Source organism: Penicillium psychrofluorescens (assembly GCF_964197705.1).
Source record: "Penicillium psychrofluorescens genome assembly, chromosome: 2".
Taxonomy (NCBI): Eukaryota; Fungi; Ascomycota; class Eurotiomycetes; order Eurotiales; family Aspergillaceae; genus Penicillium; species Penicillium psychrofluorescens.
In genome coordinates this window covers 2042637-2064583 of record NC_133440.1, presented here as the reverse complement: position 1 = coordinate 2064583, position 21947 = coordinate 2042637, and the positions used below count along the sequence as shown (strand labels likewise).

The 21947-nt window shown below is 52.6% G+C and overlaps 8 protein-coding genes across 8 annotated transcripts; 5 read left to right on the top strand and 3 right to left on the bottom strand.

Moving 5' to 3' along the window:
- Positions 1 to 3816: 3816 nt before the first annotated feature.
- On the bottom strand, positions 3817 to 5741 carry PFLUO_LOCUS2977 (uncharacterized protein; the record flags this gene model as incomplete). The annotated part of the gene is made up of 5 exons (XM_073780173.1): positions 3817 to 4181; positions 4262 to 4968; positions 5028 to 5196; positions 5247 to 5542; positions 5611 to 5741. The coding sequence occupies 5 exons, from the start codon at positions 5739 to 5741 to the stop codon at positions 3817 to 3819; spliced, it is 1668 nt and encodes a 555-aa protein (XP_073637055.1).
- A 3537-nt stretch (positions 5742 to 9278) lies between these two features.
- Positions 9279 to 9800, top strand: PFLUO_LOCUS2976 (uncharacterized protein; the record flags this gene model as incomplete). The annotated part of the gene is made up of 1 exon (XM_073780172.1): positions 9279 to 9800. The coding sequence occupies one exon, from the start codon at positions 9279 to 9281 to the stop codon at positions 9798 to 9800; it is 522 nt and encodes a 173-aa protein (XP_073637054.1).
- A 411-nt stretch (positions 9801 to 10211) lies between these two features.
- PFLUO_LOCUS2975 (Cytochrome c oxidase assembly protein cox15) lies at positions 10212 to 11773 on the bottom strand (the record flags this gene model as incomplete). Its single annotated transcript, XM_073780171.1, has 2 exons — positions 10212 to 11319; positions 11385 to 11773. The coding sequence occupies 2 exons, from the start codon at positions 11771 to 11773 to the stop codon at positions 10212 to 10214; spliced, it is 1497 nt and encodes a 498-aa protein (XP_073637053.1).
- A 327-nt stretch (positions 11774 to 12100) lies between these two features.
- PFLUO_LOCUS2974 (uncharacterized protein) lies at positions 12101 to 13569 on the top strand (the record flags this gene model as incomplete). The annotated part of the gene is made up of 3 exons (XM_073780170.1): positions 12101 to 12617; positions 12677 to 12760; positions 12812 to 13569. The coding sequence occupies 3 exons, from the start codon at positions 12101 to 12103 to the stop codon at positions 13567 to 13569; spliced, it is 1359 nt and encodes a 452-aa protein (XP_073637052.1).
- A 257-nt stretch (positions 13570 to 13826) lies between these two features.
- Positions 13827 to 14375, top strand: PFLUO_LOCUS2973 (uncharacterized protein; the record flags this gene model as incomplete). The annotated part of the gene is made up of 1 exon (XM_073780169.1): positions 13827 to 14375. One exon carries the CDS (start codon positions 13827 to 13829, stop codon positions 14373 to 14375), a length of 549 nt encoding a protein of 182 aa, XP_073637051.1.
- A 288-nt stretch (positions 14376 to 14663) lies between these two features.
- Positions 14664 to 16151, bottom strand: PFLUO_LOCUS2972 (uncharacterized protein; the record flags this gene model as incomplete). The annotated part of the gene is made up of 4 exons (XM_073780168.1): positions 14664 to 14690; positions 14747 to 15925; positions 15982 to 16038; positions 16092 to 16151. The coding sequence occupies 4 exons, from the start codon at positions 16149 to 16151 to the stop codon at positions 14664 to 14666; spliced, it is 1323 nt and encodes a 440-aa protein (XP_073637050.1).
- A 655-nt stretch (positions 16152 to 16806) lies between these two features.
- On the top strand, positions 16807 to 17355 carry PFLUO_LOCUS2971 (uncharacterized protein; the record flags this gene model as incomplete). Its single annotated transcript, XM_073780167.1, has 1 exon — positions 16807 to 17355. One exon carries the CDS (start codon positions 16807 to 16809, stop codon positions 17353 to 17355), a length of 549 nt encoding a protein of 182 aa, XP_073637049.1.
- A 735-nt stretch (positions 17356 to 18090) lies between these two features.
- Positions 18091 to 21690, top strand: PFLUO_LOCUS2970 (mRNA cap guanine-N7 methyltransferase; the record flags this gene model as incomplete). Its single annotated transcript, XM_073780165.1, has 4 exons — positions 18091 to 19547; positions 19600 to 19766; positions 19923 to 20844; positions 20910 to 21690. The coding sequence occupies 4 exons, from the start codon at positions 18091 to 18093 to the stop codon at positions 21688 to 21690; spliced, it is 3327 nt and encodes a 1108-aa protein (XP_073637048.1).
- Positions 21691 to 21947: the final 257 nt, after the last annotated feature.

Below are 21947 nucleotides of genomic sequence, written 5' to 3'. Positions count from 1 at the left end.
CATCCCCGAAACGATACCTTAGAAGAGCGTGATCAACAGCATGAGACACGTTGAAATAGAATATCTACTCGGAGCGAGTCGGGCTCAAGACAAGGGTAACGAAGATAACTGAGTAGCACGGACAATAGCCATGTCTTCCACTAGATAAGTCCTAAACCCATGCGATGTGGTTGAGGACTCAACTATCCAGCTAGGCTCCCGGGCGTCCGCATCGCCTCGCTGTCCACGCTGGCCGGTATGGCCTAAGCGTCGGATGGCGCGGCATCTACGAGGAAATGAAAGGGGCAGTGCATAGGGCCAGGCCCTCCGGCACGCAGGAGGCAGTGGGGGCGAAAGTAGAAAAGGGGGACGAGGAAAAAGAAGAGAAAGTGCGTGGTCTTGTCGAGGGGAGGAGCAGTAGTCTTTTATAGATGGACGGCAGGTGACCGGGGCGGTTAAAGCGGCCAGTGCGACGCTAGGCCCCAAGGAGGCACTGGGTGAGGACGCCTTACCCGGAAAGGAAGGGAGGTGGCGGTGTCGGGCAGGCGGTCGGCCGCAGCAGAAGAACGGTGCCAATAGGCGCGGTTTCCGGCGCCCCGCTCACCATGTCAAACAATACTAAGTATCCTCTTAATCTATAACGTCTTTATAGGTTTCTATAATCCTATAAATAGTATAGTAACTCTATATTCTAGCTTAAGACTTCTATACCCTTTAATCTAAAAGATTTTAAGAAGTCTTTAAATATTCTATTTATTAAAGAGCTAAACTCTAAGAAAGATGTCTTCTTTAAACTTTAAGTATTGAAATTCAATGACAGTATATCCCTAGTAATACTAAAGCCTCTAAGTAGCAAGTTCATTCGTTCGTTGGCTAAGAGGATTGTCTAAAGCATCTATTTTCTCAATTTTCGATACCTTAAGTAGAAGCTAGTATTTAACAAAAGCTGCGATACTATTTTAGGTCGTAAAACCTTGGCTCGGCCCCTAGCTGACTAGGGACCCTAAGTCCTACTCGACCCCTCAGCCCCTAGTCCTACTAGCACCCCTAGTCCTACTAGACCTCCTAGTCTTACTAGACCCCACTATATTGAGAGTGACAGTTCCGACCTTTCGCTAGCTTACTTCGACGCTGCAGGCTGTGGCGATCTGGCAGCAGAAGGGACTGTGACTAGCTCCTATTGCTTGGCCTTTGATGAAGTCTCGTATTACTACACGATTACGAATGCTTAAAGGTAAGTGCTTACTCTGCTAAGGCCTTCCCACTCTATAGCAGCTAATGCCTATAAAGAGCTAGGCTCACATCGCAGGCTCGTCTTTGAGATCGGCCAATTGTTCACTTACCTTGGGAAAGCTGTTCAACAAAAGCCGTCAGACTTAAGATACTGGTCTATTGCTGCGCAGCCAGCGATGACCTCGATCTAAGAACCTGTGTCCAATTGTGCCATTAGTCAAAGAGCAAATGTCCAGGGTCGAGTGGCCGTGGTTAGAGGGCTATGGTTCGAAGAATGAGGATAGAAATCAAAGGAGTTAAGGCTAAGCGTCCCTAGTCATAGCCCACTATCCTAGTCGGAGTCTAGACTAGGGCCTATAATCCATCGAGGCTAATAGCCCCTCAACTAGCGGCTAGGCTAGGTGTCTGGCTATAGCGGTTGGTGGTCCTTCCATCGATGGCCACGTGCGTTAACGATCATGTTTCGTCATTATATCGGCTAGAGAGACCATCCTGATTACTCTTAGATTGCCTCGGGCACTCACTTAATACAAATAGTAGACATATAGTAGTACCGCAAAAGTCTAAGATGCCCTAGCGTACCTCTTTACCGCCCCTTATAAGGAATATGCCGCCTATTAATAGTAGGTTTTGAGTAGTATAGACGCTAATTGCCGGTAGAATATTAGCGCACGCTAACAAAGGGGCTAACAGAGGGGCCAATAGGGGCTAAGTAGAGGGACAAATAGAGGAGCTAACAGAAGAGCCAACACGGGAGCCGACTAGGGGCAATAGAGGAGCAAACAAAGCGCAAATAGATAGAGTGCCAATTCCTCTAAACAGAGAAGTAGAGTGAACATTAAGAACTCAACCGGCCATCCCACCTACTTTTCCCACCCACACGGTCAAGTCCGCGCATTTTTCCTAATACCCCCGGGCCCCCTAGGCCTTCGAGGAGAATCTTTTCAATTGAAGTTATAGACTTAGGCAACAACTGCTAAGCCCGACTTCTGATATGATCCTAACCTAAGTGCTAGTAGGCTAGTTTCAATAGCTACGGCTTATCTGAGCACTGAATAGACGTACGAACAGCCATTGCCTTGCTATAGTACCCTAGAGATCCACGCGATGTAGATGCAAAAACAATTTCACTTATGATACTAGAGAACTCGTGTCTTTCCACTGATATAGTAACGAAATCCCATATGTGAAGATCCTCTCAAATCAGATTATCTCATATCCCATCTGTGAGGGTCCGGTTCAACGAAGAAGAAGAAGTGACATTCTACAAGAATCTTCAAACTGGAGAGAAGAAGAAGAAGAAAGAAGAAGGGAAAACAGACAGTCTAAATACAGGGAAGAAGCAAACAGTGCAAACAGAGTCATGTGATCCCGTTTGTGCCTTCAGGTCTTCACACCATCCACACATAGATCAATGCTCACAGGAGTCATATCCTCTCAAGAGGATCTACATGAATTAGCATCTCACACAAAATCTGATTCTTGGAAAGGTGCTCCTAGATCATATATCTACGTAGGTAATTAAATATGAAACTAAGAATCTATAATTTGTCTTCTCTTATAATAAGTCTTTACTCAAATCGAGTATCGGTTTCTCGGCTCAAAACATGCACGCAAATCAACTCAAATCAACTCCCCTACTTGTCATGTGTTAGTAGGCATGTTTTGTGTTTAAGCACAAGAATTGTGGCCTATGCTTACATTCTTGTGCTTCTTATCTTGTGTCAAATGTTGTCATATGCGAGCAAACAGCTGCGGCGCCCAAAAAGGTGTCGCAGAGAAGCTGGCACTTAGCCTGTTCAGCATCGCCGTATAAGCCGTCCATTTAGTCACCGGTAGAACCTTCTCAGATATGCAGAAGGCCAAGATGCGCGCCGCTATGATCGCCGGCTCTGAGTGGAGCATGAGCCGTGGTTGGCCTTCAGGAAGCTGACGACCGCCCACCGAGGTCACATACATTCTTTTGAGTCTAGTTCTGATAGATGGAAATACATTTATCTAGGGTAGGTTGTAGAAATACATTTATCAATCAAGCACTTCTGCATATCATTGGCAATTTATCTAGAGGATACGTAAAGTCTTTCCTGGTTACAATATCAACTGCGCAGACACGTTGGGTGAGAAATAGTGATGGAGCGACACTATTGGTCAATGCAGCACCAGGCCACTAGTCTGGCTGAAATTACTGGTCAATTCTACAAGTACTCTTTTGGCACATAAACATCTTCCATATCGATTCCAGTACATGCGACCACAGGGTGTGGAGAACAGGGCTTCCCGTCCGCTCAGCCGTACTTAAGCCACACGCCGGTCAGTTAGTAGTTGGGTGGGTGACCACCAGCGAATCCTGACTGTTGCATGTATATCTTCTTTTTTTTCTTTTTTTACTCCCTCACCGTAGAAGATAATTCTATATTTGAGTGACTGGTGAATTTGTCAATGGAAGAAGAATGTGATTCATTGGATTTGATTCATGTCGTTACTCGTACAAAGTAAACGACGGACCTTCTCCGCTTTACCGTCTAAAGGTTTGTATCTTAATGATTGCATCCAGTTTGTCGACCCAAACTCCACATCGTCGTCTATATCAATGTACCAATGCGATCATGTCTGCAACGCCGAATCACGACCAGAAGCTTTATACAGTCCCGATCTGCGCGCTATCTCCTCCTGGACCCGGGCCTTCTTCTGATCCGCCAGAAGCATCCGTCCGCGACGATATGCGCCGAGGACCACCAAGACAGACACCCCTGAGACCGCTGCGGCAGCCACCATGTCGTTGTGGAAGGCTTCCGAGAAGGCTCGGTGCACTGCACTGCGCTGCTCCGACGAAAGCGGCGCTCCGCCGCGACCGAGTGTGGCCTGTTCTTGTGGCGTCAGAAGCCCCGAGAGCAGTTCGCTGGATTTGAGGTTCAGGAAGACGGTTGAGGTGGAGATACCCAGGCTGCCCCCGAGGATTCTCAATTGTGCTATAATGCCCTGTGCGGGTGCTGCGTTTGATTAGCCCGGGGTGACTTGACGGATTTGGGAGGGCGTCGATGAAAGTTACCATAGTCTATGATGGGCACTTCAACCGACGTGAGCATCGTTGCGGATGCGACGTTTAATCCGAACCCAAGGCCAGCAAAGACAATGAAAGCGAGAGCCTTGGCATCATCACCGGCATCGTGAACGAGGGTAAGTAGTCCAACCCCAAGAGTCATCAGGCAAGCACCAGCGAGCATCGTCTCGAAAAGATAGTTCTTGGTCCTGCTCAAGACTCCCGCGAGGACGCTTCCCACAGCTGTGGAGCCCAACATGGGGAGCAGCATGATACCAGCCAACAACGGGCTTTTGTCGTCCACGACCTGGGCCCTGAGCGGAAAGGTGTAAGTAATTATGAAATAGGGATAGCCAAGGCATAGTGTAGAAATCGCAGCGGCCGCGTATGCTCTGTTGCGGAAGAGGCGGATGGGAAAGGTGGGTGCAAGGTGGCCCTCAAAGACACGTCCGGCCAAGTAGCCCCAAGCTAAGAGGGCCAGCCAGAGGACAAGGCCGACGGTCAAGGGCGCGATGAAGACGGCGGTGCCCCATGCCGTGCCAGGAGACTCACCCGCATTCTGGAAGGAGAAGACAACCAGAACAGCCGCGGCAATGATAAGAAAGGAGCCGACATAGTCGAATTCCTTCCAAGATCGTCTTGTCGTCGAAGGCAGGTGTTCGGCCTTCGGCCAGGAGAGCAAGAAGATGATCAAGGACACGAAACCAATGGGTCCACTATCAAGCGTCAATAACATATCGGTGCTGCAAATGAGGAAACTTGATCGGAAACATACTTTATCCAAAAGACCCATCTCCAGGTGGCGTAGTGCGTCAAGATGCCTCCCAGAACAGGCCCAAGGGCCCCCGACCCGGCGATGACTAGGCCGATTATGCTGCCTATATATTGCCGAAGATTCTCGGGACACAGCTCGGGCAAAATTATCATGGGAAGAGAGTAAAGGCCTGGTCAAAATCAGCACGACCACAGCCTCGAACAATGAGCCATCGCCTACCAGAGCCGCCTATCCCCTGCAGAGTCCGGCAAGCAATGAGCTGCTCCAGGCTCTGTGCAAAACCACATCCCAGGGAAAAAGCGAAGAAGAGAATATAGGCAGCGACAAAGGCGTTCCGCCTGCCCACCACGTCAGAGACGCGAGTAAAGGTCACAGCGCAGCCGAGATAGGCAAGCGTGTAGGCCAAGACAACCCAGTTGACGCGGCGGACGTCTTGAAACTCGACGCCGATGCTGTAGATGCTAGTGGCGACGATGGAGGTGTCGATGATGGAGAGGAAGAGCCCAAGATATACTCTAAAGAACGTTTTTATTGATGGTGAGTGTTTGTACTGCGGGTATTTAAATATCTTGGGCAGACTTACCCGACGCTAAGGATCCAGAAACGCACCGGAGGCACCGTGGTCTCTTTGAATGCACGCTGCGCTTCGTGTTTCAGACCGGCTCTGGAGTCTGTGCCTGGTGCAAAGACACTGCCAGGATTCTTCTTCTCCATGGTGATGTCGATTAAAAGCCTTGCGGTTTGAACAACGATATCGATATCAAGTTTGGTACGCGCAACAGAATCTTGTCCTGTGCTGGACGACGGCGACTACGCAACGGAGGACTTATGTATGCCGGCCCTCCAACACAGTGACATTCATCAGTCGGCATCTCGGATCATGGGACTCCAAGAGCCGAACATACCAAATTCACCATCCTGACTTCCCTCCGGTCTAATGCGACAGCTGCGGCCGATTGTCTTTTGATCCTCGCCTGACTCTCGACAAGACAACGACCTTGTTGCTCCCCACGATCGAGCCATACCTTCACGAAATGGACGCTCAGGAGCCAGTCGCAGAGATGCCACAGGTCCTGATCTGCCACAGCATCCAATGCAAGGCAGAGAGCGCCATGATCGCTGAGAGCGAGGTGTGCGAGTGCACGAGTGCGGCTGAACCGACCCACGCAAGCCCAGTTCGGGCCTCTCGGTTCCGAGAGGCCGAGAAGCCTACCGACAGCATAGTTTCCAACATTGTCCTGCTAGAATCGAACTCCGTTTTTACCCACGGCTTCTGAGCACTGTGTATCGAACATCAATAATGATGGCTGGAGCAAAAAGGTCCGCCTCCTCCGCCGATGACGATGGCACGGCACGCCCACCGCGGGCATCGGTCCCACGGACTTACAGACCAGGGGCGCGGTCCTGTGAAGGCTGCCATCAGCGAAAGGTCCGCTGTGACCGTGGAGTGCCTTGCACCAATTGTTCGAGGTATGATGTGACCTGCGTGTATCCCACAAGGGACTCAGACTCCGCACAAAAAACTCCTACACTCCGAGACATCTCCGACTGTCTGAAACGACTGGAAAATTTGCTCTCACGTTTTGCCGAGAGTAGCGAAGTCACTGCGGGATTTGCAGTTGATGGTGATGGTAGTCGCGGTCGCGGTCGTGCCAAGTCCGAGATTCAAATCCAGGCCCGGCCTAGTGCAAGTGTCAATGCAATTGAAACTGCGAGTCAGCGTTCATCCGATAGACCCCCAAACAAATCAACATGGGAGATATTATTGAACAACTCTGATATCGAACCGTTGTTACAGGAGGTAAGCCTAGATTAATTCTTACGGCTGCTCGGATTTCCCTCCCTCTATGAAGAGACCATACATAACCCGACTAAGCTAATGTATGACGCATTTACCAGGAATCTATTGACTTGGAAACAGCACCTTCGCACCTTCGGGTGAATACAACAGCGTACCACAAACTTCCTGCGCAGCCAGGTGCTTATGCTCCTCTAGACAGGGACTCCGAGCCACTGGATTTCTATCCTGATACCCAATTAGCCCTCCGATTGTGGGATGTGTACGTCAAATCGGTCGATCCAGTCCTTAAAATCTTGCATATACCGACGGTACAGTCTGCTGTTGTGGAAACGATTCTGGACCCCAGATCTGCACAACCCTCAACGGTGGCGTTGACATTTGCCATCTATTACGCCGCCGTCACGGCCCTTTGTCACGATGATAGTGACGAGTCTGTTGACCTACCGTGGGAGAAACCGGCCCTTTTGAAACGCTACCAGACTGCCTTGGACCGACTTCTCGTGACGCCCGATCTCATGAGTCGACCTGATATAGCGAGCTTACAGGCTCTCGCAATTTATGTGGTGAGTACAGAGGCTGGCCCTGCAATCGATCATGTATTTCTACTTTGTTGGTTTATCTAGCTGATCACGTTCTCTCCAGACCTGCTTACGGGCTCATGAACTTGGCCGTAGAGTATGGGTCCTCACTGGGCTAGTAATCCGGCTCGCCCAATCGATTAGCCTCCATCGAGACGGCACCTCTCTCAAACTGAGCCCCTTTGAGACGGAGATGCGTCTTCGTCTTTGGTGGCATCTATGTGTGCTTGACTCTCGTGCCCCGGAGGATCAAGGATTTCAACCCACGGTTGATCTCACGAACCAGGAACTACGGCTTCCCTTGAATTTGAATGACAATCAAGTCTACCCAGATATGACACATTTTCCAGCGGAGTCTGATGGGTGGACGGAAATGTCCTTTTTTCTGATCCAAACTGAGTCGTGTCGGGTGATACATCCGATCCTTGACACTCAACAGCAACATTCCGCAGATCCTCTTCGTGATATTAGAGAAAAGCGGGAAATGATTCAAGACCCTGGCCAATATCTGTCAGCCAAATATGGCATTTCACCTAGATCTGAAACATCGACTAATCTGCAGCGCATTGCAACTCAACATATCACCACTGCCTGTAAGAAAATGGAGTTCGTGTTGCAACTACGAGAGGAGATTTGCATGCGAAAGCAAAACGAGGCGCAAACTGATGCGACTCCCGACGTTCTCAAGTCTTCTTTCAAGTTGGCCTGTGACGGGCTGGAAAGCAGTCATGTTTTGTTGAAGGAGGGTCTTGCTTGGAGGTTCCAATGGTTTTTCAACATGTACACGCAATGGTACGCCTTGGCCTACGTTCTGCGCTGTCTCCGTAGCAGCCCTTGTGGCTTCGAGGCAGATCGTGCCTGGGCTTTGGTTGACGGGCTTTTCCCTCGCGGAACTAATAATCAAGGTCATCCGGCAGCAATCCATGATGAGCACGGGCACAACAGGATTTGGAAGTTTCTCAAGCTGCTTCGACATCAAGCTTGGTCCTTGAGACAGCATGTCCAGTTATCTACGGCCACTGCAGATGACGGGGTTCAGCTGTCCAGCAGTGGGGGGTATTTTACTTCCCAGCTTCCTCCAGATGCCGAAATCCCGCGGTCCACCAGCACGGCAGTAGCAGATCATGGGACATTCATCCTCCCCGAGTGGGGTCACGAATTCATTACTGATCCTGACCAAAGAGTCTCTTCATCTCTGGATCTATTGATGCCGGAGATTCCGTTTTTGCCGGATTGGAATGCGATAATCAACGGCCAGTAAGCTATAGCTAAGTACTAATAGAAATTAATCTCACTATACAGTATCTACCCTCCTTTGAACTCGAGATAGGGTTTGGCTCTAGGCGATAGAGAAACTGCTAGGCGCCTGCCTTGTTAGTATCTAGTTTTCAACCGGAGCAAGCCTCTGCCTGGTCCCTAAGCTAGAGTCACATAGCAACAGTTTGAGCACCCCTTCGACTATCGCCTTCCTGAAAAGTTATACCTCCCGGAGCTCTCGGCCTTTTATTGGTGGAGACCTTGAATTTTCTCTGTCACTTTTGCTGTTCCCGGTTTAGCGCCGCCGTACCCCGTAGGTCGTCAGATAAACCTCGCCTTCTCCACGAATGACTCGACCTCGATCTCTTCTCGTCAACCATATCTTTTGTTACCGTCCCTGGAACATCTCAGTATGTTTACAGCTTCTACCTTATATCTATATTGTCTATTGCATTGCCCGACGCACAAGGCACTTGATACCGTGCAGTTTCCTGGTTGAATATTCGCTAATGCCGGAGGATTATTTTTGACGGGTATAGCTTAGAAGGCTTCACCGTTCTCGCATGAGCACATAGTTTCAACGCATTTCGAGACCCTTTATAAACATCATATAGCATGGATACTATCACAGTCAGACTGGCCAAGGCAAAAGACGCACCGCTTCTACCAGCTGTGGAGCGCTCCGCGGCCCAAGTGTTTCTACAACTCCCGGATCTTGCATGGATCGCCAATGACAGGGTACAAACCGAAGAGCGACACCTGGAGCTAATCGAGCATGGGGCTGCATGGGTAGCCGTTAACCCTGAAGACATACCGATTGCCTTTCTCAACGGCAAGTGGACGGACCAAGATCTCCATATCAATGAAATCTCGGTTCAATTTAATTACCAGGGCAAAGGAATTGGCCGGAAGATGATGAACGCAGCGAGGGAATGGGCAGAATCTCACGGCTGCCTATCTATTACCCTAACCACTTTTCGAGATGTACCCTGGAATGAAGGATTCTATAGGTCTTTGGGCTTCACGACTTTGAAGTCCTCGGAATTGACCATGACACTGAATGCTGTTATGAAAGAAGAGGCTGATGCCGGGTTACCTATCGAGCAGAGATGTGCGATGAGTTTGCGCCTGCAGTGAAGAGTCTTCTCTATTGATCTATCTTTCGTTGAGCGTCACATATGGGTTATAAATTGAGTGGGTAATTGTGATAGAAATAAAGTGAGTACAAAATCAGCCTGATAACTGTGATTAGTTTGTAGAATCGTGGTGGTACAGGGTGATGAGTGGCCAGGCCCCGGACTACCGCTGCAAATTACAGGCAGAAAGGCGGCTATTTCTGGCCAAAGCGGTCGTTTTCGCGTCCTCATATAATAAATGTAAAGTGGAGAAAAAGATGCTTATAATAGTACATACAGGAGAGGTTCGAACAGCCCAGAAGATGAACGGATATGGTACAAGACAGTTTCTGCGGTGAGCTATCCGCCTTATGGAAGGGATTTTACGATTCCACGATTGAATGAATGGCATCGAGACACCTAATGGGTTCAATCACAGCCTCTTGGAAGCAGCCGCGTGAGATAGCTGCTGCCCCCGAGCTTTCGCGGCCATTTGCAGCAACTTCGCCGTCCGCGACGGATGCCAGACACGGCTACCGAGAACAAGGACCCAGGTGAGAAGAAACAAGCTTCCAGCCTGGTGGGCGGAGGCCAGAGGGATCGGGACAAGATAGAGCAGAGTGGTGAGGCCGAGACCGACCTGCATAAAGGCAAACCCCACAACGCCATGTACGCCCTTCCTCGCGGCTGGCGGCAGCAGACGCTTCACTGTCGCCGAGCGGCGCGTGTACGCCCAGAGACCCATGATAGCCGTGAAAGTGGTCATGGCGAGGATGCGGTGATCTAGTTGGACGAGAGACGGGTTCTCGAGCATGTTGCGCCACCAGAGATCAGAGCGGTCCTCATGGCGGGAGTAGTGTGCGTCCCACAGCTCGGAACGCGGTGGTGTCAGGCCCTTGCCCATATAGGGGAACTCGTTGTAGATCAGACCTGCGTCCAGGCCGGCCACCAGACCGCCGGACATGGCAGTCACAAAGACTAGAAGAGCCAGGCCCGCGACAGAACGGCGGAACAGCTTCAGGCGCGGATCACGCAGCGCGTCGAGCTGGCCCAGACCAGAAGTCGCATCCGCCAGAAGCCGGTGAGATCGCAGGATAGCAAGCCCGTTCCACAGCATCGCGACGTAGCACGCAAACGCCGCGCCAAGATGTGCTGTAAGCCGGTACTGACTCACTCGCGGGTGGCTGCCCGGCGCAAAGAGGTCATCTTTCAGACCAGACTTGACCATCCACCAGCCCAGGAAGCCCTGGAACCCAATGAGACCTGCAATACCTGCCAGACGCCATGCCATGGGCGTGGAAACCTTCTTCCGCGCGACAAAGTACACGGCAGGTAGGACAAAGGATAGTCCGACGAACCGGCCCCAGAGCCGGTGGATCCATTCCATGTAGTAGATTGACTTGAAATCAGATAGGGTCATGTGTGGGTTCAGCAATTTAAACTCCGGGGAGGCGCGGTATTTCGAAAACTCGGATTCCCAGTCTTCTGTATTCATGGGGGGCATAGAGCCGGTGACGGGTCGCCATTCGGTGATACTCAGTCTGGTAAAAATTGGCTTGTCAATAAAATGTTCACAGTTCCATAGTTGTAGAAAGAAAGAACATACCCCGATTCAGTCAGCCGTGTCAAGCCGCCAAAGACCACAATTCCAAAGACACTGGCAGCACTTCCCAGAAGCCAGTACGCGACAGACTTATCGCTGACTCCGGGGAAGCGTGATTTGCTCTTGGCTTCCCTAGCCCCATTTGCAGCAGCGCTTTCAATGGTCGACGCAGTAGTCGAGTTTCTGAGACTGGATGTGAAGAACTGGCGGTTCTTGCTGTTCAGGATGGTGGATCGGACTCGGGTCTGGGGGGAAGGCACGGCATGATATCGGCGCAAAGGATTAACCGCGAGGCCTTGGTTGCGCAGGCATTGGCGACAAGTGAAGAGGTCTCTGGAGATACGAGGTGCAAGAGTGCGCCATAGCGGCAGAGCTGGTGCCAACGAGGCCATGGCGATCGAGGGCGGGAGTGCGGAAAGGAAGAAGAAAACACGATGCGGAACTGTTGCGGATGAAGAGTGGGCCAATCACGGCACTCGTTATTCAACCAAGTCGTAGTTCGAGACCTCACAATAGGTATTTCACAAACTTAACAATGAATTAGTGAATTGCTTAACTACTAAATAACGATATTCAGTACCTATTTACTGTCAGCCTTCGGACTTTCAACAAGCTCATTTTAGGCTGGCCTGAGTGTCTGCCTGAGGCACCCTCAGCTCTCCCTCTTCGCCGCAACCTGACCTTCCTTTCAACCTCGCCCAACCCTCCGCACGCCCAACATGTCCTACGCCGTGGAATCCAAGAAGCGCAAATTCCACCGCATGCTGGAATCCATCTCCAAGCCCATCACCGACAATGTCTCCAAAGCAGCAGCTCCCTCCACAACGTCCGCGACGGCGCAAGATCGCCTCCTCACGAACCTATCGATCAAGAAAGTCCGCCTGAGCAGCGGTGATCAATCAGACCTGGCTGCAGTGCGCAACTCCATCCAAAAGATCTCCCGGCCTGCACACCAGCTCGCATCCGCGTCCTCGAACAAGCGCCCAAGCTTCGTGCCTTGGGATCGCGAGCGTTTCCTCGAGCGCCTGGAGACCTTCCGGCGCGTGGACCGGTGGACCTCGAAACCGACCCCGATCAATGAGGTACAATGGGCGAAGTGTGGTTGGATCTGCACGGATGCGATGCGCGTGTCTTGTATTAGTGGGTGTGGTGGCTCGGTGGTGGTTAAGCTGCCGGATGAGATTGATGAGCTGGATGGGTATGACGCAGAGAAGGTGCAGGAGCGGAAAGAAGTCCGTAAGTGGTTTACAATGGTACGAAAAAAGGAAGGGGAATGCTAAATGACGTGCCTGCAGGTGCAAAACTGGTCGAAGAATTCGCGAAATTACTACATGACGGCCATGGCGAGAGCTGTCCGTGGCGGAACAGAGGTTGTGATGGTATGTCCAGCCATAGTACCCGGTGGATTTCCCTCTCTAACCTTCTCATAGACACCATTCAACATCTGCCGTTGACCAACGCCGACTCTGCCCTTGCTGGGCTTCGAAAACGCTATTTGAACATGCTGCAGATGGGCGATAAGCTACCGGCCGATGATGCTATTCAATCACCAGAGGACTTTCAACTTGACGAGCTTTTGAAGATGCTGCCTGAGGATTGGTCGAAGACATCCGAAAAACCAGCAGTGAATGGCGAAGCAGCCAGCAGTGACAACCAAGACAGCACAGAAGCCAACGCTCCGCCGTCGACGGAGACTCCTCTTAATCGCGCAGCATTGACCCTAGCCTTTTTCGGCTGGGACGCAGTATCTGATGGGGCCACCGGTCTCGTCGGATGTGGAGCGTGTTTCCGTCGTCTCGGTCTGTGGATGTACAAGCCCAAGGCCAACGGCGATGTAACCGTCTACGCTTCCTTGGACGTGGCATTCGAACACATGGAGTACTGCCCATGGATTGACCGGATGGCCCAGAGCGGCACAGGCAAGCCTAACCAGAAGACGGAGGATTTACGGAGTGGCTGGGAGCTCGTGGCGCAAGCTGTACGGGTCAAGCATCGCCGGCACCTCCGCTCGACGACATCCATGGATACAGTTCAAACGGACACGGGCACCCCGTCGGCAGAATTTGGAGAAGATGATGAAAATGACGAGGCAAAGAAGACTGCGGACCGCGAATGGTGGGCGAAGATTCGGCGCATGAGGCAGTTGTTGACTACCAAGTCGCCCAGGCGGAAGTCGGTCATTCAGTGATTTCTTTTTTCCATTTCCAGGAGCGTTCGGTAGGTTGCATTCGGCGTTGCATATCAGAATAGGGCATACATAATCTTTTTATTTTCGGGCTTTGTTGCTCACCCTTTGTTCGGTACACCTGCCTAGACCTTTCCTCTCCGACTTAGTAGACAAAGAAGTGAACAAACCATTTGGTTTGACTTGTTTCACCTCCTAGACTCTGAGTCTTCGACCTCTACACAGACCCAGCTACTTGAATTCCCACACAACCAACAAACATGGATGATGTCTTGGAAGAGCTGGCAGCCCGATACGCAGCCTTGGATATCCACAACGACACCCAGACGGAAATCGACAACCTACTCGCCAGTCTGGAAGAACACCAGGAGATGATCAACACTCTAGGCGAGCTGAACCAAACCCTCGCTGAAATACGAGAGGGATGCAACCGATATCGCCTGGTCAAAGCACCAACCACGATCAATGGACCGGATTACGATCTTCTTCTTGCCGTCAACAGCTGGGTCCGCGTGGCGATTGCTCAGATATCATCGTGGCCTGATACCCTTCAGCAGCAGCCCGGACTGGGCATCCAGAAACAGGCTGAGGAGATCAGAGCTTTGCTTCAGAAATTCCGGATTGAGGTTGGCGATCTGTACCCTCGCGTTCCGGAGCATCTCATTGAACGGGCCCATGCATATTGGATGGACTTTTTGGAGGCTGTCTCGATCATACTGCAAATGCGTCTATCGCAGATTTTCAATGATGCTTTCTTGCGCTCCGGTATTACTGAGGAACAGGAAGAGAGAAATCCTGTGGAGGAATGAAGGCACGGGAGTCTCGACTTGATTTCTTTATTTTGCTTCACTTTTTATTGGGTTATTGCCAGCGACTTTGGCATGGCGTTGGAGCTGAGCAAGACGGTTGATATCAAGTATCTATTTATACATAATGGTTACTGCTCGATTTTGATTTTTAAATAGGCGCTGCGCTGAAGTATATGGCACGACAGAGAATAGTTATCATAGCTGCATCGAAGACCCAATGGCGGGAAGAAGTGGGAGTTATTCTCATCAAAAGTCCAAACAAAAGATTCAAGATCCGCACTAGTCTCTTTACATGATGACTTCGTTGGCGACATCCTAGATTAATGTTGTTAGCGAGGTTGACGGGTTAGAGAATCCAAGAATCAACATACCCGTTTCAGCTCCTTATACGGCAGACACACGCAGTTCTGCACCCGAACCTCATCGCCGACGGTGCACTCCTTGCCGAGGATCGTAATGCTCTGGACTTTGACGCCCTGCTTGATGATGCTGGTCGAGTGACTGCCAATGGGGATCGGGGTGCCTTCGACGCGCGCCCAGGACCCGACCCGGCCATTCCAGCCGATGATCGAGTGCATGACGCAGGCGTCGTGGCGGATCTCTGAGTCTTCGAGCACAATCGAGTCCTTGATACGGGCGCCGGCACCGACCACCACGCGCGGACCGATGGAGACGTTCGGGCCTAGCTTGGCAGTGGGATCGACGGTAGCGGTGGGGTGGATATACACCGGGGGCACGATGGTGGCTGATGGTGCCGTGAGCTCCGAGGACTCCGCCTGGAAGGCCTTCTGGAGGTACAGGGCGTTGGCGGGGACGGCAGAGCCGGCCGATTTGATCTGCCGCCAGAAGTCCTTGGTCTCGTGGACAAAGAACCGATTGCTGTCAGCCAGATCGGACAGAATGTCCTGCTCCAGACGGAGGACCTCGTTCTTCTCGAGATCGTCTTCCTCGTCCGTGGCGGCAATGAACGACGATTCAAGGTTGTCGGAGGATGGGTACGACAGGATGCGCGGGCGGGTGGTGCGGCGCTTGATGGCGCTGCGGATGGACGGGAAAATGCACTCCGTCGAAAAGAGGTACACACCGCAGTTGATCAAGTTGGAGATATGCGACTCGGGCTTCTCGACATAGTGCAGGACCCGCTTGGTGTGCGAGTCCGACACGATGCATCCAAAGTTTGTCGCGGCTTCGTTGCTCACCCGCGTGCCGAGGATGACGGCTTCGGCATCCTTCTCCTCAAACAGCTTCAGCATCTCGCCGAGCGGGAACGAGCAGCACACGTCGGCGTTCAGCACGAGTAACCGCTCGGGCTTGCCCTTGAGGATCGCATCGCGGAAGTGGTACAGCCCGCCCGCCGTGCCCAGCGCCGTGTATTCGCGCAGATACAGGATGCGGAACTGGGGAAACTCCTTGGCGGCGTCCTTGATGAAATCCCGAAACACGGATTCGTCGTAGTATCCCACCAGAATGACCTCGCGCACCTCGTCGACCTTGGCCAGCGCCTTGAGGCAGTGGTGAATGATGGGGTGTCCGGCGACTTCGAAGAGGGGCTATCGGGGATGTTAGTGACGAGTCGAAGTGGCATCACTAGAGATTGGCAACGCACCTTGGGGACGTCGAGCGACAATGGGCGGAATCGAGTGCCTCTGGAGGGGCCTCCGACCTGCAGTGGGGTCAGTCAGTCCATGTTTTCTTCCGGGGAATTCCATCACTGACCAAGATCACGGCCTTGGTGGAGGCCTGGGCAGGGTGTTCCCGCACGGGCACTTGCAACATGGTGTAGTGTGAGGTGTCGAGTATGTAGTGGTGTTGACGAGGGTCAATAACAATGGTGAAGGTGGTCAGTTCCCGGGCAAGCTCCTACGCCAAGCGACGCTTGCGGCGGTGGGGCGTCTGGGCCCTGAGAAACATCATTGGAGGAAACTTACTATGGATGGGTGTATAGAACGTCTCTGTGATCCTAGGGACAACAGGTGGTCTATTATCATTCTTCGTGACGTTGGTCCCAAGCTGTCAAGGGGAGCGCTGATCCTGTTCAACAATGTCGTCCATAGACGCCCTTGTTTCGCGCCGGTCAATTCACTTTCTTTGCACCTCGTCAAAATGCGCTCTAGACAGATGCCTTTCGGGCCCTCAGTTTATTCTCCGCTACCTTTTCATATCATTCGCACCATCTTTTTCTTTTCATCCGCTGTCGTCGGCGCCATTCTAAGCGTGTTTATCTACCACCTCCATAAAGATGGCTACAAGCTACCATTCACCTTTCTGGTGGTGAGTAACCACGAACTAGCTGATTCCAGACATCCATCAAAGCAGCCTTTCCATTAACAAACTTGGAATTTAGCTTCTCGTATCAACTATCCTCTCTGTCCTCACCGTCCTCCTCACTAGCCTAATTCACTGCACCTGCGGCCTTTCGACCCAACTATCGATGACGCTTAACATCCTCCTACTACTCCTGTGGCTGGTCTCAGTAGCTCTGATGAGCTGGAGCATGTCCGGTACTCTTTTGACACAGTGCAATACCTCCGACTGGGGCAATGACACCGGCATTGCCGTCTGTCGCTCCTACAAGGCGCTGTTTGCATTCATTGTGACTAGCTTGGTGGCGTGTATTGCGTCGCTGTGGATTGATATTCGCGCGCGGGGGATACAACGCGGGTACCGTCGTGGTCAGTATGGTGTTGTTGTAGGTAGCGAGCCTGGCTTGGGTGGGGATCCTGCAAGTGCGGATATCAAGCTTGCGGAGCGAAACTATGAGCCCGGGCCTGTAGCGGTGTCTGTGCCTCCAACTGCGACTTTTGATGCGGTTCCTCCGCCATTACCGCCCCAGAGTGGTCAAAAATACTCCGCCACGCTGGAACGGGACCATGCGCGTGAGGCGCAAGAGTACTATGAGGCTGCGTCAGCGGGGAGTCGACATGGTACGCGGCGTGGGAAGTTTGCTGCTGGTGCTGGTGCCGATGGCTTTGGACATTGATATGGTCCACATCTTCTGTCATTCTTCATTCTTTTGTTAGCTGGTGCTTGCAAAGTACGACTCATGCCAGTTACCTCTCCGAGTATTTCTCCAGATCTCTGATCGTGGATTCCTCGGGATGTTGAAAATAATAGTTAGCTAATTCATACATCAGACCAGGTCTGGTTCTCATTGTTGATCTTCTGCCAAGTGAAGGCTGCTCCAACGTGTACATGTACTTTAACGTTCCGCAAGCAAGGCTTTAGGATTGGCCGAGTTGAATTCAGCATATGAAGCGTTTTGGAGTGATTGAGGCTTTGGACACCACTGCGTTGAATCTGAGCTGGGAATTCGAACTGGGGGCGGTTAGTTAGGGCTACGGGAGAACGGCGCTTGGGGGATGCATTCAGTTCCGTTTCTTTAGTTTCTTATTATTATTTTTTTTGAGGGAATTCTGGGAACTTGTGAATAGCGCGTTGCTAATGCCTATTCTTTTCATTCTGGAAAGTACAGGGGAATCAGATAGCCTTATTTTTACCTCGTATGGGTAGTTGATGCCTGGATCCTCAGGGATGCTCAGGCCCCAACATCCAGACCCGCAGAGCTTTGTTTCTGTAACCACTCAACTCCGGCATCTCTCAGTGAGCGTGTTTTAGACACTTTTTTCTCTCATTACTCTCTCATTTCTCATCAAATCCCACCTCGCCTCGCCTCACCTCACCAATCGACCTGACCTTGGCAACCATACCCCCACAAATGGAGTCTTCTACCAGCTCTGCAGCTGTGAAACCACCTTCGGCCAGGCCATCTGCGGACAGCAGGGACAACGCAACCGCTTCCTCCGCCCCAGCGGCCGAGCGGAATGGATACCCCAACGACCAGAAGCGACATATGACAGAAGAAGAAGCGTCCGCGGTCGAGCAATCCAGACAGGCATCTGGACCCGCTTCAAAGCGCAAGCGACTCCAAGAACGACACCAGGCACGCAAACGCGGACGCACACCACCCTCCTCGGTTTTCTCACGCCGTGATCGGGATCGCAATCCAAACGATGCGACACCACGAGATGACCACACCCGGCGATCACGATCCCCATTGCCACCCCGATCTCCCTTGCCCGATGCACAGCCGCGACAGCGGAAACGACCTGGTGGTGGAGCGCGCATGGGCCTGGTGGACCCTCAAACGATGCGCCGTCGGCAGGAGGAGCGCGACCGCGCCCAGGAAGAGGACGCAATGCGAACGTCTCGTGATCGAGGGGTGACTGATGTGGTCCGGCAGCACTACAACGCTGTCCCCCAGCGAGGGCGCGAGTGGCGCAAGACAGAAAGCAAGATCAAGGGGCTTCGGAGCTTTAACAATTGGGTGAAGAGCACGCTGATCCAGAAGTTTTCGCCGGACGAGGAGTTCCTCTCCCGCTTCGGCAAGACTGATGAATGGGCGAACGACAGCAGCTCGGGCCCGCCCCCGACAGAAGACAAACGACTGCTCGTGCTAGATCTGGGCTGCGGCAAGGGCGGCGATCTGGGCAAATGGCAGCTGGCTCCGCAGCCGGTTGATCTCTACGTCGGCCTTGATCCGGCTCATATCTCCATCGAACAGGCGCGAGAGCGGTATAGTGGCATGCGAAGTGGTCGTGGACAGCGCGGCCGTCGCCCCCCGCAGCCGATTTTCCATGCTGAATTCGTCCCAAAGGATTGCTTCGGCGAGTGGCTGGGCGATATCCGGATTATCCAGCAGGTGGGAATTGATGCCAATGCTGGGCCCGGCGGGTCGATGATGGCTGCCCGCTGGGGCGGCGGTGGTGGCTTCGATGTTGTCACGTCCATGTTTGCCATTCACTACGCATTTGAAAGCGAGGAAAAGGCTCGCCAGATGCTCCGCAACGTGTCCGGATGTCTCAAAAAAGGCGGCCGTTTTCTCGCCGTTTGCCCCAACCCGGACATCATCAGCCACCAGGTCGCTGAATTCCACAAGCAGCGCAAGGAGCGCGAGGCTACCAAACCCGCCCAGCCTGAAGGTCCCGAGGACGGGGAAGTCGAGGAGGATGACCGAGCGCAATGGGGCAACGATATCTACCGTGTTCGTTTTCCCGGGCAGACACCCGAGGACGGTGTCTTCCGGCCACCATTTGGATGGAAATACAGCTATTTCATGCAGGAGGCCGTCGAGGAGGTTCCTGAATACGTCGTCCCGTGGGAAGCATTCCGAGCGTGAGTATCCTTTGGGGGTTTCGGAGTGCGTGGCTGACTTGTTTGTGGCTAGTCTGACCGAGGACTATAACCTGGAGTTGCAGTACCGCAAACCGTTTATGGAGATTTGGGAGGAAGAAAAGAACGACCCAGAACTCGGTCCGTTGAGCGAGCGCATGGGTGTCCGAGACCGTGCGACGGGCGCGTTGGCGATGACCGAGGAGGAGAAGGAGGCAGTCAGTAAGTGGATGTTGACCTGCTGGGTGTTATCTTTACTAACTTTTCCAGGCTTCTATCATGCATTTTGTTTCTACAAGGTTTAGCGGAAGCCAAGTTCATATTTGTATTCTAGCAGACAATTCAATAGTTATATCGTGTCTCACATGTTAGGTATAGTTCCAACGATCTATGTAGAATCGGCTGCCCCAGGCACTAATGATTACCTCATCCGGCCTAGTGCGATCGCGTCGCGTAATCTCGACTCTTTCTCTTTCTTCTTCAACTTCACTCTCAATTCTCCATTCAACGAACGGGAGAGCAAGACTCTCACCTTATACACCATGCTATCAGCAACACCACGCCAATCGGCAACGCCGCGCCATTCGCGGGCACCGCAATCACACCCCCCATCCAGCGCGGCCCGCAACAGAAGACAAGAAAACCAACCGGCCTCACGCCCGTCTCTACCGCCCTACGAAACCCCCGAAGCACCTCTCACAGCCGAAGGCCAGCGCACGCTAGCCTCGCTGCTCGAATCCGCATCCCTGCGCCACCTAAAAACTCACATCCAGCACGCGACGGAGAAACTCACCGATTCAGCGGGCGAGATAAACGACCGCCTCTGCGACGCGAAGGGGCGATATCAGCGTGCCAAAGATACTCAACGGCGCAATGAAGAGAGTGCAGATGGTAACGACGAAGAGGAGAATTCCGAGATCGATGATGCGCATCGCCGTCTCGAGGACACGGAAACCAAGGTTAATGCCGTGACTGAGCGGCTCGAGGCTAGGATGCGTCTGATGATTGATACGGAGGGGAGGTTACAGAGTCTGACGGATACTGTTACGGATCTGCAGCAGGAGGAGGCGCAGGCGCAGGCTGCTGTGTTGGGGCCTAGACGGACGCGGAGACAGAGGCCGCGGCATGGGGATGATGGGGAAGAGGAGGAGGATTATGACGATCAGGAGGATGAGGATTTTGAAGGCACGCCGGAAAGGGAGGTGCGAGAGCGCAACGCGCAGAACCCGCTTAGTCGCAGGGTGGAAGACGCGATTGCGGAGAAGGGAGCCAAGTGGGAGGATCTGTCTCTCACGGAGAGGTGCGTGTTTTTCCTCCTTCTATCGCTCCCACAACCCATGACCACGCTAATGTCTTGCCCTACAGGTATTCAACACACAACGCCTACGTCGGTTTTTACCGAATGGTCCACGACTCCAAATTCCCCGGTGACGAAGTGCCACCACTCCCACACTCCTCGACCTGGTTCTCGCACCTCGAAGACCTACCCACGCAATCCTCCCAGCGCCAAAACACCAGCGCCAGCCAGACCCAAGCGCGGCGCTCCCGCAAACGCGCCCGCAGCGTCGACTCAGACGACATCGCCATCGAGCGCGAGCGCATCTCGCTCAAATGCCCACTCACCCTACTCGACTACCGCGATCCAGTGACCAGCACGAAGTGCCCGCACAGCTTCGAGCGCGACGCAATCACGGACATGATCTCGCGCAGCAACTCATATGCTCCCGGCGGTGGGCGGCGCGTCCGCATTGTCAAGTGTCCTGTGTGCGATGTCCCGCTATCGCTGGCTGATCTGCGGGCTGACCCTGTTTTGTTGCGACGGGTGCGCAGGATGCAGGAGCGGGCGGAGCGGGCGGGTGATGATGATGAGGATGGAGATGGGCGCAAGGTTCCGAGTGCGAGCCAGGATGGTCTATTGCTTACGAGTGATGGGCCCGATGGGAGGAATGAGGATGTGGATGTTGATTTGGATGATGAGGACCAGAGGGAGGAGAGTGAGAGCGCTGCTGCTGCTGTTAGGATTAAGTCGGAGCGGAGGAGTGTGGCCCCGGAGCAGATGAAGGTTGAAGGGACGGAAGATAGTAGCGATGAAGCAGATGGGTCATCGGAGGAGGAGGATGAGAGGACGGAGTCTTCGGACGAATAAGCCTTTCCCTTTCTGAAGATGAGAGAATTCAATTATGATGGAACGCATATCATTCATCGGGATAGAACTTGTGGGAACAGCATATATCTGCCTCTGTAGCAGAACTAGGGCTCTAATGGGAATGGACCATCAACATGTAACAAACAAGAGCTCTAGCTCTAGCTCCGTCTTTGAATCTGACAACGCATGAAGTGTGCATTGGACAAAAGAAATAGAGAAAAAGAAACAGAGTCATCTGCGATCGACGCAGGATGGGG